This window comes from Lineus longissimus, chromosome 18, assembly GCF_910592395.1.
Source record: "Lineus longissimus chromosome 18, tnLinLong1.2, whole genome shotgun sequence".
NCBI classification, from domain to species: domain Eukaryota; kingdom Metazoa; phylum Nemertea; class Pilidiophora; order Heteronemertea; family Lineidae; genus Lineus; species Lineus longissimus.
In genome coordinates, this window is record NC_088325.1 from 1554614 (window position 1) to 1569625 (window position 15012).

General features: G+C 43.8%; 2 protein-coding genes across 4 annotated transcripts; one reads left to right on the plus strand and one right to left on the minus strand.

Annotated features, from left to right (window-relative positions):
• Nucleotides 1-92: 92 nt before the first annotated feature.
• LOC135502559 (ATP synthase-coupling factor 6, mitochondrial-like) lies at nucleotides 93-2426 on the minus strand. The gene is made up of 4 exons (XM_064795511.1): nucleotides 2356-2426; nucleotides 1722-1894; nucleotides 1242-1375; nucleotides 93-912 (listed from the first exon to the last, which is right to left on the minus strand). Exons 2-4 carry the CDS (start codon nucleotides 1889-1891, stop codon nucleotides 767-769), a joined length of 450 nt encoding a protein of 149 aa, XP_064651581.1. The 5' UTR covers nucleotides 1892-1894; nucleotides 2356-2426; the 3' UTR covers nucleotides 93-766.
• A 441-nt stretch (nucleotides 2427-2867) lies between these two features.
• LOC135502557 (GA-binding protein alpha chain-like) lies at nucleotides 2868-12009 on the plus strand. Of its 3 annotated transcripts, none has more exons than XM_064795506.1 (10): nucleotides 2868-2984; nucleotides 3949-4068; nucleotides 4737-5076; nucleotides 5486-5663; nucleotides 6098-6220; nucleotides 6835-7047; nucleotides 7568-7657; nucleotides 8604-8702; nucleotides 9102-9325; nucleotides 9747-12009. In XM_064795506.1, the coding sequence occupies exons 2-10, from the start codon at nucleotides 3950-3952 to the stop codon at nucleotides 9942-9944; spliced, it is 1584 nt and encodes a 527-aa protein (XP_064651576.1). In that variant the 5' UTR covers nucleotides 2868-2984; nucleotide 3949; the 3' UTR covers nucleotides 9945-12009. The 3 variants fall into 3 exon arrangements, with proteins under 3 accessions (XP_064651576.1, XP_064651579.1, XP_064651578.1); XM_064795509.1 differs by lacking the exon at nucleotides 2868-2984 and adding an exon at nucleotides 3088-3282; XM_064795508.1 differs by lacking the exon at nucleotides 2868-2984 and adding an exon at nucleotides 3088-3236.
• Nucleotides 12010-15012: the final 3003 nt, after the last annotated feature.

Consider the following 15012-nt stretch of genomic DNA (forward strand, 5'->3'; position numbering starts at 1 on the left):
AGATTGTGAGGCCAGATGGGTAGGCCAGATGGGTAGGCCAGATGGGTAGGCCCGATTGTAGACCAAATGATACCAATGAACATGACAAGATATAACTTTTATGATTTATTTTACACAAAGTAATCGCAACGCTACATAACTTATGTCACAAGTCTTCAATTCCTTTAAGATGTTATGACACAAAGGAGTCACTGCACAGATGGATTCAAAGATGGTTCAAATCAATTACACTCCATATCCGATCATATAGAACTTATCAGATAGGGGAAAATCTACACTTTGCCTGTTTTCAAATCTTCTCACTCTGTAACTTCAGTACTTCCACTCGTACTATTCATACAATCTGTACAACTCATTTCAACTCTTGAAGACTGCGACAGCTTGGAGAGAAAACTTATTCCTGGCCAAAATTATTCAGATCGATACATCAGGGTCTGGGATTTAACTCGTTCCGAGATAGCTACATGTAGTCAGAATTCTTTGGGGGAAAGTGTGCCAAACCAGTTGAATCGGATTGATAAATCTCTACAACGTCAAGGCACTATATTTTTCAAGATACAAAAAGTCAGGAAAAACATTTTCTCCACAGTCCATCTGCTGTCTACAAATAGTTGATTGACTGTCTTGACGCTATTAAGCCAGTTGAGCGGCCCCTGCACAAAAGGTCCATATCCCGTGTATAGGCCAATCAGAAGCAGACGCAGCAAACTGGCTACATGGCGCCTACACAGTATATCTAATTTACAAAATGTCCATAGGCATCTTTCTAGTATTTATCGAAGTACGGTATATTTTCCTCGTCCTGACCGCCTTCCTCCACATCCTCCGTTAATTTCGTCTTCGTCTTGGCTTCCATTTGTGCCTGTATCTCCTCCTGTGTTAGGCCAAGGTCGACTTTTTCTAGTTCAGGATCTGTGAAGACGAAATAAAACGCGAGATATAGACAAGGTAGAGATTATTGAGCAAAGTTTGAAATAACTAAATACAAATATATTTTTTTGTATGTGCTTTCACATTCTAAACAACACTTCAATTTGGGATCAGAAGGACATTATTTGGCAATTCTAATCCCAAGAAAACACTTCAGGAGGGTCAAGAACAAAAAAGAAAAACTTTCTTGCCATTTTGACCCACTTATTTTGGCACAAGCTAATTTTGGCACACATACCGGTGTGTATCTTGGGAAGTTGGGACCCCTGACACTGAAGCCAGCACACGAGAAAAACTGACATGCCACATACCTGTGAAAGTGAATTCTGGGAATTTGGTCATATCTTTTCCAGTAGCTCCGTACTGTTTTTCTATTTTCAACAAATCAGACTTCATCTGTTGTTCAAATTCTGGAGTCACCTCCACTAATTTGCCGCCAGCTGCCCTGGAAATCAGAATATTGCAACATTTTGAGAGTTTGGTCATTAAGAATTATCACTTTTACCAGGAAATGAATATCTTTTAAACTCAGCTGATGCTTTTCAATAGACAATTTCAAACACCTTGATCGATGTCTTCGGGGTTCCCTGAAGTTTAGCTTGTCTGCAACACGAGGTAGGCAATTAGGGTGGCCAGCAAACTGAGGAAGGGTTTACAAAATTCTAAAGCAAGGTAGGGACAAGGGTGAATCTTCCAAGGTAGGATGGTAGCTACCAAGGTAGGGTGGGATGCCCCGACAAATGCCCTTGTGGAGTCGAAAACACTGGTCTTCTCAAGGACACGCTACTTACTTGCTTTTTGTTGCATAAGCATGGATCTTGTCAACAAAAGCTTTTTGAATCGGGTCCATGTTGACCTTTTGGTACACCACGGCACTCATGCCAATGTTGCGTCTCAATGTCGTCGCCACACATCTCCTGGCAGCGGAGCGCAGGCTTCCAACAACTACTTGTGTCAACATGATCTGAAATTGACAAGCAATGGACAGTGAAGTGGAGGTCGCTTCATTCAATCATAGGGCTGATAGTGATACTAGTGATTATAGGCCTAGGCCTAATGGTTGGTTTGCCATAATTTTGATCACCCAAATTGCCTAGAATATTTACGACCATTCCAATCCACGACCACCACAAGCAACTGAACAAGTTTAGCCATGACAATTTGGCAAAACAATAATTATTCCATACATTAGTATGGTAAAGTGATACCCTGTACATTACCTGTACATTACCTGAACATTCATGTACACATCTCACCAACAGAGGTCAAAACTTTTGCCAACTTTAGAGGCTGTAGATTTCGTCGACATGAATTGTTTCAGACAAAACTTAGCGTAAATATATCACCAAACACATGAAGATTCTAGTGAAGGTTAATTGCTTTCATTTTGGTTTTTGAAATTAGGTGAATTTGATAAGTTTCTACCTTGCAAATTTACAAAAACCGACAACTTGGACAGGCTTCTTCACGCGAGAAGACACGAATTTCAACGAGAGAAGAAATCCTAAACAGCGTCAACCAGCGTCCACCAGCTTCCACCAGGTTTAAAAATCATCAAAATAAAATTTAGTAGCCATAAACGAAAAAGTACACATTAAAAAACATTTTCTCAAAATTTCATGTCATTTGGGTGTAAGATAGGGGAGATGTTATCTAAAATTACAGGCTCCAGTAGTATTGGGAAGCCCTATCATTTCCTCCAAGTCAAATCCTACATGGCCGCCGACTTGGTGGTGGACGCCGGTACATTTTAGACAACAACTTGCTAATTTAGCACAAAAATGTCATGAAACGTTTAGGAAATGTGGAAAATGTCTTATTTCGTTTATGACCATCAGATTTAATTTTGATGACTTTGAACTTGGTGGACGCTGGTGGACGCTTGTTGACGCTGTACAGTATGACCCGAAGGTGTCACGTGATCTTGCTATTTCCTGCCCTTCGCTTTGTCTGCCATTTCCGTTTGCTAACAAACATCGAATTTTCTCAAATTCTAAGCTATTTAACGCAATCAAACTGGTGGTAAAGCAAAGTAGATTTTTATCGGATATCAGGTTAGTAATAACAGCTTTGTTAGATTCGTATTGGTTGGGTAATTTGAGCCGAAAAACTGGTCGTCCCGTTCCGGATGTTGAAATTTTGCCGGAAGTTTATGGCGCAAATCGCAGAGCGTGAATAGCAGACAACAAACTAAAATAACGCTCAAAATGATTCTAATTTATGCACCGAAACTCGCGTCTTATGTTGAACTGATGTCAAATGTATCTAAGGGTCTGCTTTGGCGCCAATCGCACCGTTAAATAATGGTATTTCTGTGTGGAATTACGCCATTTTGATCCCTCGTGAAAATGGGTCAGGCTCCTTGTGTATTTGTATACAAAATGTACACTGTACATTTTGTACACAAGTTGCTATGTATTTGCCCTTTGAAGGGATATAGGCCTACCCTGTTTACCTGTGGGCAGTGATATTCTAGTATCGGAACGAGTTTACAATCCCCGATCACACCCCAAAAAAGGTCATCGGTTGACTAACGAAACACCAGTGACACCACTGTTCAATGGATTTATAGTTGATGAATGCGATCATTTACTTCATTTCCGATCGGGGATTGTACATTTTAACCCTAGTATCTGATGCTTTGTGTGTTTGTGTAAAGATTTGAACTGGGTGACACACTGAAAACTCATCTTTTCATGTATTGTGTAGAGAAATTTTTGACATTCACTTTCAGTAAACATTGCTGATTGCATGATGATATTGTATCGCAACGTCATGAGAAGATTGTGATTGAATTAACATTATGACGAAGATGGCAATATAACGCAGAATTGGCAATACAATATCACGTAACGTTACAACTGATTGCACAGTAGTAGTCCAATCCTGTCAATATTTTGTCCACATTGTCATTTGAGCCTAGGCAATTTTCACACCATTTTCTTCTCTTATTAAAATCCCATTGGTTGGACAAGAATAATTCGATACGATTTATAAATATTGCATTCTAACTTTCAGGATGAAGCGGTCAGCGGATGCTGATGATGAGGTCGAGACTCAAATCATCAAACAGATCAAGGTGGAAGAAGATGAGGTTCCAGAGGGGATGGTTCACGGCGCGGACTCCGAGTCACAAGAGTATGTATCTACGTATTGTTGAAAATATAGATCTTTCCCACCACCTTTTCGGGGCAACTCGCATGTACAGTACAGTAGAACCTCTCTATTAAGGACACCCTTGGGACTGACCAGAGGTGTCCTTAAATAGAGAGGTGTCCTGATAAGAGAGGTCAAATTGAATGGAAACCACCATTTTGGGACCAAAACTAGTACCCTTAATAGAAAGGTTGTCCTTAATAGCGAGGTGTCCGCTAAGGGAGGTTCCCCTGTGTGTGAGATGTTTGGTGTGATGGAATGAAATCACGGTAAAATCAGCCCAAAATAAGAAAAGCAGGGGTCGTCTAATGCCATGGTCTGTTGGTTACATAACCTGCTACATGTAGGTAGTACCATGGGTTGGACTTGCAGGTTGAAATAGCTTTGGCTCTGATTTAGTGTCGACCAGGGGAAGCTGGATAATACTGAACAAAGGAATGCAGTAGGACCTCTCTATTGAGGACACCCTCGGGACTGTCCTTAAAAAAGAGGTGTCCTGATTAGAGAAGTCAAATTGATAGCACCAATTTGGGACCAAAACTAGTGTCCTTGATAGAGAGAGTGTCCCTTATAGAGAGGTGTTCACTGTATTATGAGTGATATTAGACATGAAATCGCACCCTATGAAATAAAAATACTTTGCGTCCTAGGATTTTCATCTCCGTGTCTGCGACTGGCGAGGTTCATCGCACAACCATGGAAGGTGACCAAGATCCATCGCCCATGATCATTACGGAAGTCGAAGAACAGCTCGAGGTCGAACCAGAAACCATCATCCACGACATAGTCTCGGGCGACAGCGAACTTGTCGGAGGTGAAGAAATCAATGACGGTATTGAGAGTGCGCTTCAACCGGCGCCCGCCTTCCAGAATATTGTTGTTCAGCACATGGATATTGCTGAACCGTTGTCAACGTTACGGAAATTGCTCGAGTCGAAGTTGCAGTGTTCGTTAAAGGATCATGATTTCTACTTACAGGATCAGCTGGAGGTGGGTGCATGGTTCTCCACAGTTTGTTTTGGCTGGGTAGAAAATGAGATTTTGACCTGGATTATTAAAAAAGGGCTTTCCAGGTCTTGTGGGCAGGTATTGGCTGGGTTGTATGAAATTTTAGCAGTTGTGGCCTTTTAAAAGTGTTATCCAGATGCCAGGTGGTAAATGTTGTTTGCTTGAATCATTTGGGAAACAGTTGGGGAAGACATTGTGCTTGGGAAGGTTGCTTTTGGAGATCATTAGATCACGTTTCCTTTACCCTTGGGAGGCGAGTACTACCTCAGTCTTCAGAGAAAATCATAAAAAAATACCTGTTTGGTGACTTTGTTTAAAAATGGTCATGTGTCATGTTCTGTTCTCTTTCTTGGAAGATTTTCTATCCTCACTTTTATGTTCTTCCCTCTAGCTTGATGCAGACAAGAACCTCGTGGAGCAGTGCGTACAGGGTGAGGGCATGGTGCAGATTAATGTCGAGATCAAGTCGCAACCCGGCATAAAACCAAAGATAAACATCGTGGACATCTTGAAACAGACTGAAGAAGAAATCGAATCGGCGCCGCCAATTTCACAGCCAGCACCACCAGGTAAGTACTGCGGGCCTGCGTGCTACGTTACTTTCTCAGTACTCAGGCTGTTGTCAATGTGGGTCGTGCTTTAGGAATCAAAACCCAAGGGAAAGGGCCTTAGTTGAGATATGAAACCCTTGACAGTGGAAGTGAAGAGTGTAGTTTTAAATTGAGGGAAATCTATAGTCACCCAAAGTGTCACGAATTGTCTTGCTAATGCTTTTAGATCGATAAGATGCGTCCTTCCCCCCCCCCCCCCCCCCCAGAATAGTTTCTGGTTGTTTAAAACATGTTCTGTCACTGATGCTAGTGCTAACTTAGCATCATATCTTTCAGTCAGGCCTTTAGACCCAGAAGACCTAACGTCAAGTTAACTCCAGTGTTAGTGACAAGCTTGTTTTTAATAACTAGGCCCTGTTGTAAAAAAAACCTAATTATGATTTATATTGCAGTGGCCCACAGTCAGCCGGGCTCCAAACTTGTCATCCCATTTCCTGAGGAGGCCGATCACGTCACACGATGGATCGTCGACCAAAACTTCCGAAAAGAACAGGAGAGATTAAAAATACCGTTTGGTAAGTTTTAGAGATGTCCGTTGTTGAGAAGACGTCTAATTTAGATTGCAGGGGTCCAATGAGGGGAATGGTCTTTTTCGGAACAGCAAACTGACCAAAAAGTGGCTAGGATTTTGAGATAGACAACCATGTTTGGGGGATTTGAGCAAATGATGGTATTGAGAGGCCTACTGTGCCCTGTTGCAAAAACTGCCCATGCTGGTTATCGTTAAAGAAAAACGAATCGAATAGTAAAAGATTTGGGTTTATAGTCTGATATCACCGCGGTAGAGATGTCGTCTGACTTCACTCTTGAACCCCGGTGTATCCAGAAATCGCAGGCGAACTCTCAGATGGGCTGTTCAATCAGGGCTAACCTGAGCATGTCTGACCGCCAGGAGAGCGTCCAAGCCACTAGTCCTCAGCAGCTCGTAACGCTCCCCAAGAAAAGCTCATCAGCAATGGCCTCAGAGAATTGATACCAAACTGGAGGTATTAGTTGTCTCATCAAACACCGCAAGGTAGAACTAAGATGTCAGTCAAAATCCAAAGGATAGATCCACCCAAGTACAGAAATGGGGTTTTGACCGCTTCAGTATTTTGCACCAACCAAAGCAACTAAATTGTCCTTTTAGATCCTTACCAATGGAACCATGTCCACGTACGCCACTGGATCCAGTGGGCCATAAAAGAATTCACTCTCGCTGGCGTCGACATTGATAACTTTGTGATGACGGGGAAAGAGTTGTGCGGATTACATCACGATCAGTTCATAAAATACATCCCGTATGACAGAGGCGACGTCTTCTGGACGCATTTGGAACTTCTCAGGAAATGTAAATTTGTTGGTGAGTAGTCAGTCGTTTTATTCGTGATTCAAGAATTCAGGATACAGTCATCAGTGAACATTCGTCAATGAAAACAGCATGTTTTTATTAAGGACACCATTATGACTGACAAATGTTGTCCCTAATTGAGAGGTGTCCTGATTACAGAGTTCAAATTCAATGGAAATGACCAACTTGGGACCAAATGTGATATCTCTAAAAGAGAGGGTGTCCTTAGTAGAGAGGTGTCCTTAGTAGAGAGGTCTCCTTAGTAGAGAGGTGTCCTCAGTAGAGAGGTGTCCTTAGTAGAGAGGTCTCCTTAGTAGAGAGGTCTCCTTAGTAGAGATGTCTCCTTAGTAGAGAGGTCTCCTTAGTAGAGAGGTCTCCTTAGTAGAGAGGTCTCCTTAGAGAGGTCTCCTTAGTAGAGAGGTCTCCTTAGTAGAGAGGTGTCCAGTAAGGGAGGTTCTACCCTATGTCCCTGCTGTTAAAAATAAAGCCGCTAAAAAAGCTGTGTGATTTAATTTGTTTTCCCATCTTTCAGCTGTAGTTCAGCAGCCCACACCGCAGGCCATCACCACAGTCACTGTCTCAACAAGTAACCCAGACAATCTCGCTGCAGAAAGTAAAAGAGGTTCGTATCTTCTTCTTCTTCTTCAGCGTTCGCTCTTCACTTAGAGGTGTTATTCTCCAGGGAGTATTCCACCTCCAAGGCGGGATGAGTGTTTTTACATGCCACTATGGTTGTGCCCCAGTTGGGGTTATTGGCCTGGTGACTCCAACTTGGGCCAGATGTAGAGTCCACGCAAGCTAGTCTTGTTTCTCACTTGGTGGGATCTTCTCTGACCAGAGGTAGAGTCCATGCAAGCTACTCATGTTTCTCACTTGGTGGGATCTTCTCTGACCAGAGGTAGAGTCCACGCAAGCTACTCATGTTTCTCACTTGGTGGGATCTTCTCTGACCAGAGGTAGAGTCCACACAAGCTACTCATGTTTCTCACTTGGTGGGATCTTCTCTGACCAGATGTAGAGTCCATGCAAGCTACTCTTGTTTCTCACTTGGTGGGATCTTCTCTGACCAGAGGTAGAGTCCACGCAAGCTACTCATGTTTCTCACTTGGTGGGGTCTTTGCTTGCTCTGGTATAGACACCAGATACGATATTAGAGGGGCTTTAGGACCTTATCAATATGTTTGAAGCGTTCAGAGTTTTTGCAACAGTTAAAGTGATACTATGATGTGATTTACAACTTTGCGGAAATACGTCCGTTTTTAGTTGTTGATCACAAATGTAAAGCTCAAATTTTCCATTTTTGATTAGATTTATTATAAAATTGCTGAATGTAAACCACCGCGACCGCGAAAATGTTCATGTTGTGACGTCATCAACGAAAACGGCATCGAAGCGAGCCGTCCGGGCGGGATTAAACCATCAATTTCTAGAAAATGTGCATTTCGATTCGAAAACCTTACCGATTTATGAGAAAGTGACGTAGTCATTTGTCAAAAACAGCTAAAACATTATATGGTGACATTTGACACGAGTTACCCTTTAACTAGTTTTATTTTTCATTTTCTCAGCAGGTAAATTGAGCCGTTCGTTCGCCAAGAGTGAAAAACCAAGAATATACAAGCTAAGGGTGGCAGGGGAGGAGCGTACCTTACCAGGGAACAGAACAGGTAAGGCCACCTTTGGGAGGTTACCATATCTAAAGAACAGCGGATAACAACGAGCACCCCTTAACTAACTCAAAACAACTACAGTAGAACCTCTCTATTAAGGACACCCTCGGGACTGACAAGTGCTGACCTTAATAGAGAGGTGTCCTGATAAGCGAGGTCAAATTGAATGGAAACAACAGATTTGGGACAAAACTAGTGTCCTTAATAGAGGGTGTCCTTAATAGAGAGGTGTCCGTTAAGGGAGGTTCTACTGTAGTTCTTACTAGAGCTCCTCACCGATAAAGAATGTCGTGAAGTCATCCATTGGGTCGGTGACGAGGTGGAATTCAAACTCTACCATCCCGTGATGGCCTATCTTTGAGCCTGCTAAACGATTCATATCATAATCTCTTCCAGGTAACAATGGCCAGATACAGCTCTGGCAGTTCCTCCTCGAGCTCCTGACCGACAAGGAATGTCGTGAAGTCATCCATTGGGTCGGTGACGAGGGTGAGTTTAAACTCAACCATCCTGAGATGGTGGCACAGATGTGGGGGCAGCGAAAAAACAAACCGACCATGACGTATGAGAAGTTGAGTCGAGCACTGCGGTATTATTACGACGGGGATATGATTGCCAAGGTAAGGATGGATGAGGAAGCTAACATCAATGAGGTCTTAGGGATTCGTGGGGTTGGGTGGTGTAGTGGCTCAAGTCATGAGGTCCCTGGTTTGATTACCACTGTGAGACTCTGGGCAGGTCGCTTTGCCCTGCCAGCCTCACTCCACCTGGGTCTTTAAATGGGAGCTGGTCGGTTGTAGCACTGATTGCGCAGCTCATCTATGTTCTAAAGAAAGGTTTCAGGTTAGATCTGGGAAAATATTGAGGGGTTTTAAGATGTTGCACACTAGAAAAGCACAATATGAGAAGCAACATCGACTTTTTTTGCCATTTCATGGAGCTGCATCAGATTCTTGAAAAAATTATTCAACTTTAAAACTGCCAAGATTGTTTTTTAACACCCAGTATCTTGATAATTTTTTTCTCACAATTATTTTGCAGGTTCATGGCAAGAGGTTTGTCTATAAGTTTGTGTGTGATCTGAAGATGTTGCTAGGGTACACAGCAGGAGAATTAAACCGACTTGTTCAGGATAGTGCAGCTAAACAATTACGACGGATGAAGGACCATTTGCGGCCGGGTGCTGTACTTGTGCGGAAGGCTACGGAACACGAAAAGACGCATGGGATTCATTCGTAGTTGATATCAGGACAGATTAAAGGTGGACTATAGGCAGGAGCTAGGCCTAGTAGCCAGCAGTGTTAACCACTAGGCCCTGAGGCTCCTGTACAATCCTGGGTTCTCCTCGGGATCAAACCCGGGCCCTATTGCGTGATAGCCAGCAATGTTAACCACTAGGCTATGAGGCTCCTATACAATCCTGGGTTCTCCCCGGGATCGAATCCAGGCCCTATTGCGTGGTAGCAAGCAATGTTAACCACTAGGCTATGAGGCCCCCACACAATCCTGGATTCTCCCAGGATCGGATCTGGGCCCTATTGCGTGGTAGCCAGTGGTGTTGACCTCTTCTTCAGCGTTCGGTCTGCACTTGGAGGTGATTTTTCCAGGAACTATTCCTCCACCAAGGCAGGCTGAGCATTTTTGCGTGCCACTACAGTTAGGTCCCAATAGGGTTTTTTGGCTGGGTGACTCCAACTTTGACCAAAGGTGCATCACATCGCAAGCTACCAGTGTTTCTCACTTGGTAGGGTTTTGGATTTTGCTTGCCCTCGCTAAGACACCTGATACAAGGAACCTCGGTTTTAAGTCTCGTCGAAGGACTGAGAAGAGGCAGAAGTTGTAGTTCCTTGAAAGCCTTGCAGGAATACAATCCTGGGTTCTCCCCGAGATCGAACCTGGGCCCTATCGCGTGGTAGCCGGCAGGGTTGACCACCAGGCTATGAGGCTCCTGTACAATCCTGGGTTCTCCCCGGGATCGAACCCAGGCCCTATTGCGTGGTAGCCAGCAGTGTTATCCACTAGGCTATGAGGCTCCTGTAGAATCCTGGGTTCTCCCCAGGATCAAACCCAGGCCCTATTGCGTGGTAGCCAGCAGTGTTGACCACTAGGCTATGAGGCTCCTACACAATCCTTGGTTCTCCCCGGGATCAAACCCAGGCCCTATTGCATGGTAGCCAGCAGTGTTAACCACCAGGCAATGAGGCTCTCAATTTGTTCACAGACTTGTCCTTTCAAATTTCACTTTAAAAATGTCAAGAAACATTACCGTCTTCGAACTACAGTGGAGCCCCTACCTTGTCAGTTGTCAGTCTTGAGGGGTGTCCTTAATAGAGAGGTTCTACTGTACTCCTCCTTATATGTGTGGTTGAATATATAGATAATTTATGGAATGCATTTATATCATGTCGGTTTCAATTCATTGTATATAACCATATTGCTATCATAATTTCGTGCTCTTCAGAGAGAATTTGTCAATACCACATCACGAGTGTTTTCTCTGTTACAGATATTTCAGGGTCTTTTGTAATCTTGAAGTGTCACCTTTAAGACTGGATTGACATAGGATTCACGTTGTCTCATCTCATTTGTTAACTGGCTTGGGCCTGTAAACAAGAGGTGCGGGTGAAAAGTGACATCATGAATCGTATGTAGGCCGCTCTTTGGAAATGATTTGTTCGTTCTTCAATTCATGTCCTGCATTGAAAAGTGTACAGTGTCGTCACTTGTGAGAATCTGAACTCTATATAGTTACAACCTTAGGCCAGGTTACACAGGATTCGTTAATTGACTTTGTATTGAAAACATGACACGAGGGTGAAAAGTGACATTGGGAATCATATGTAGCCCGCTTTTTGAAAACACCTCGTTCTACATGTATCTTAAAGTGACAACTTTATGTAAACTCACTGCAAACTCTATGTAAACTCACTGCAAACTCTATGTAAACTCACTGCAAACTCTATGTAAACTCACCCTCGCCCATGTTTCTGGTTCCATATGTTGACGATTTCTTTTGGCCCTTATGTTATCAATCTTAAAGTGACTTCTTACACATGACACCTTGGAATTCTATGTAAACTCACTGCAAACTCTATGTAAACTCACCCTCAGCCATGTTTCTTGTTCCATGTGAGGACAAGTTCTTTTGCCCCTTGAGCTTATGTTCAATCATATGTAAGCTTGAACTCTATGTAAAGTGACATGTAAACCCAACCTTACCCAGCCTTTCATACATCATTGATATGGTCATACCATTGCCGATGCAATTACCTTGTACATAAGACATTTTATTAGAATAAATATATTGATGGAAAAAAATTTTCAGTTATTTCAAGAAACAGAAATTTGGGGCCAAAGGTTTTTGTCAGAGAATCGTTAATCGGCCCAAGTATGTTTTACACCAGATCCCATTAGAGATTCTGTGATGGCTCATTGTATATTCCATGACACACGTCTTCTGTCACCTCTGAACCCAAATGTCCCCTACTGTCTTCTGTCTCCTCCCAACATCTCAAGCCTTCACCAACCGTCTCCTGTCGCCTCTGAATGAGAATGTCCTATACTGTCCTCTGTCACCTCCCAACATCTCAAGCCATCGCCAAACGTCTTCTGTCACCTCTGAATGTAATTGTCCTATACTGTCCTCTGTCACCTCCCAACATCTCAAGCCTTCACCAACCGTCTTCTGTCACCTCTGAATGTAATTGTCCTATACTGTCTTCTGTCACCTCCCAACATCTCAAGCCATCACCAACCGTCTCCTGTCACCTCTGAATGTAATTGTCCTATACTGTCTTCTGTCACCTCCCAACATCTCAAGCCTTCACCAAACGTCTTCTGTCACCTCTGAATGTAATTGTCCTATACTGTCCTCTGTCACCTCCCAACATCTCAAGCCTTCACCACACGTCTTCTGTCACCTCTGAATGTAATTGTCCTATACTGTCCTCTGTCACCTCCCAACATCTCAAGCCATCATCAAACGTCTTCTGTCGCCTCTGAATGTAATTGTCCTATACTGTCTTCTATCACCTCCCAACATCTCAAGCCTTCACCAACCGTCTTCTGTCGCCTCTGAATGTGAATGTCCTATACTGTCTTCTATCACCTCCCAACATCTCAAGCCATCGCCAAACGTCTTCTATCACCTCTGAATGCGAATGTCCTATACTGTCTTCTGTCTCCTCCCAACATCTCAAGCCTTCACCAAACGTCTTCTATCACCTCTGAATGCAAGTGTCCTATACTGTCTTCTGTCACCTCCCAACATCTCGAGCCTTCACCAAACGTCTTCTATCACCTCTGAATGCGAATGTCCTATACTGTCTTCTGTCTCCTCCCAATATCTCAAGCCATCATCAAACGTCTTCTGTCGCCTCTGAATGCGAATGTCCTATACTGTCTTCTATCACCTCCCAACATCTCAAGCCATCACCAAACGTCTTCTATCACCTCTGAATGCGAATGTCCTATACTGTCTTCTATCACCTCCCAACATCTCAAGCCATCACCAAACGTCTTCTATCACCTCTGAATGCGAATGTCCTATACTGTCTTCTATCACCTCCCAACATCTCAAGCCTTCACCAAACGTCTTCTATCACCTCTGAATGCAAATGTCCTATACTGTCTTCTATCACCTCCCAACATCTCAAGCCTTCACCAAACGTCTTCTATCACCTCTGAATGCGAATGTCCTATACTGTCTTCTGTCACCTCCCAAGATCTCAAGCCATCACCAAACGTCTTCTATCACCTCTGAATGCGAATGTCCTATACTGTCATCTGTCACCTCCCAACATCTCAAGCCTTCACCAAACGTCTTCTATCACCTCTGAATGCGAATGTCCTATACTGTCATCTGTCACCTCCCAACATCTCAAGCCTTCACCAACCGTCTCCTGTCGCCTTTGAATGCAAATGTCCTATACTGTCTTCTGTCACCTCCCAACATCTGAAGCCTTCACCAAACGTCTTCTGTCGCCTCTGAATGTAAATGACCTATACTGTCATCTGTCACCTCCCAACATCTCAAGCCTTCACCAAACGTCTTCTGTCGCCTCTGAATGAGAATGTCCCCTACTGTCTTCTGTCACCTCCCAACATCCCAAGCCATCGCCAAACGTCTTCTGTCGCATCTGAATGTGAATGACCTATACTGTCATCTGTCACCTCCCAATATCTCAAGCCTTCACCAACCGTCTCCTGTCGCCTTTGAATGCAAATGTCCTATACTGTTTTCTGTCACCTCCACACATCTCCTGCCATCACCAAACGTATTCTGTCACCTCTGAATGCAAATGACCTATACTGTCTTCTGTCTCCTCCCGACATCTCAAGCCATCACCAAACGTATTCTGTCTCCTCTGAATGCAAATGTCCTATACTGTCTTCTGTCTCCTCCCGACATCTCAAGCCTTCACTAAACGTCTTCTGTCTCCTCTGAATGCAAATGTCCTATACTGTCTTCTGTCTCCTCCCGACATCTCAAGCCATCACCAAACGTATTCTGTCTCCTCTGAATGCAAATGTCCTATACTGTCTTCTGTCTCCTCCCGACATCTCAAGCCTTCACCAACCGTCTCCTGTCGCCTCTGAATGAGAATGTCCTATACTGTCTTCTATCACCTCCCAACATCTCAAGCCATCACCAAACGTATTCTGTCTCCTCTGAATGCAAATGTCCTATACTGTCTTCTGTCTCCTCCCGACATCTCAAGCCTTCACCAAACGTCTTCTGTCGCCTCTGAATGAGAATGTCCCCTACTGTCTTCTGTCTCCTCCCAACATCTCAAGCCATCACCAAACGTCTTCTATCACCTCTGAATGCGAGTGTCCTATACTGTCTTCTATCACCTCCCAACATCTCAAGCCATCATCAACCGTCTCCTGTTGCCTCTGAATGCAAGTGTCCTATACTGTCATCTGTCACCTCCCAACATCTCGAGCCTTCATCAACCGTCTCCAGTCGCCTCTGAATGCGAGTGTCCTATACTGTCTTCTGTCACCTCCCAACATCCCAAGCCATCACCAACCGTCTTCTGTCGCCTCTGAATGTGAATGTCCCGTACTGTCTTCTGTCACCTCCCAACATCTGAAGCCTTCACCAAACGTCTTCTGTCGCCTCTGAATGCGAATGTCCTATACTGTCTTCTATCACCTCCCAACATCTCAAGCCTTCACCAAACGTCTTCTATCACCTCTGAATGCGAATGTCCTATACTGTCTTCTATCACCTCCCAACATCTCGAGCCTTCACCAAACGTCTTCTATCACCTCTGAATGCGAATGTCCTATACTGTCTTCT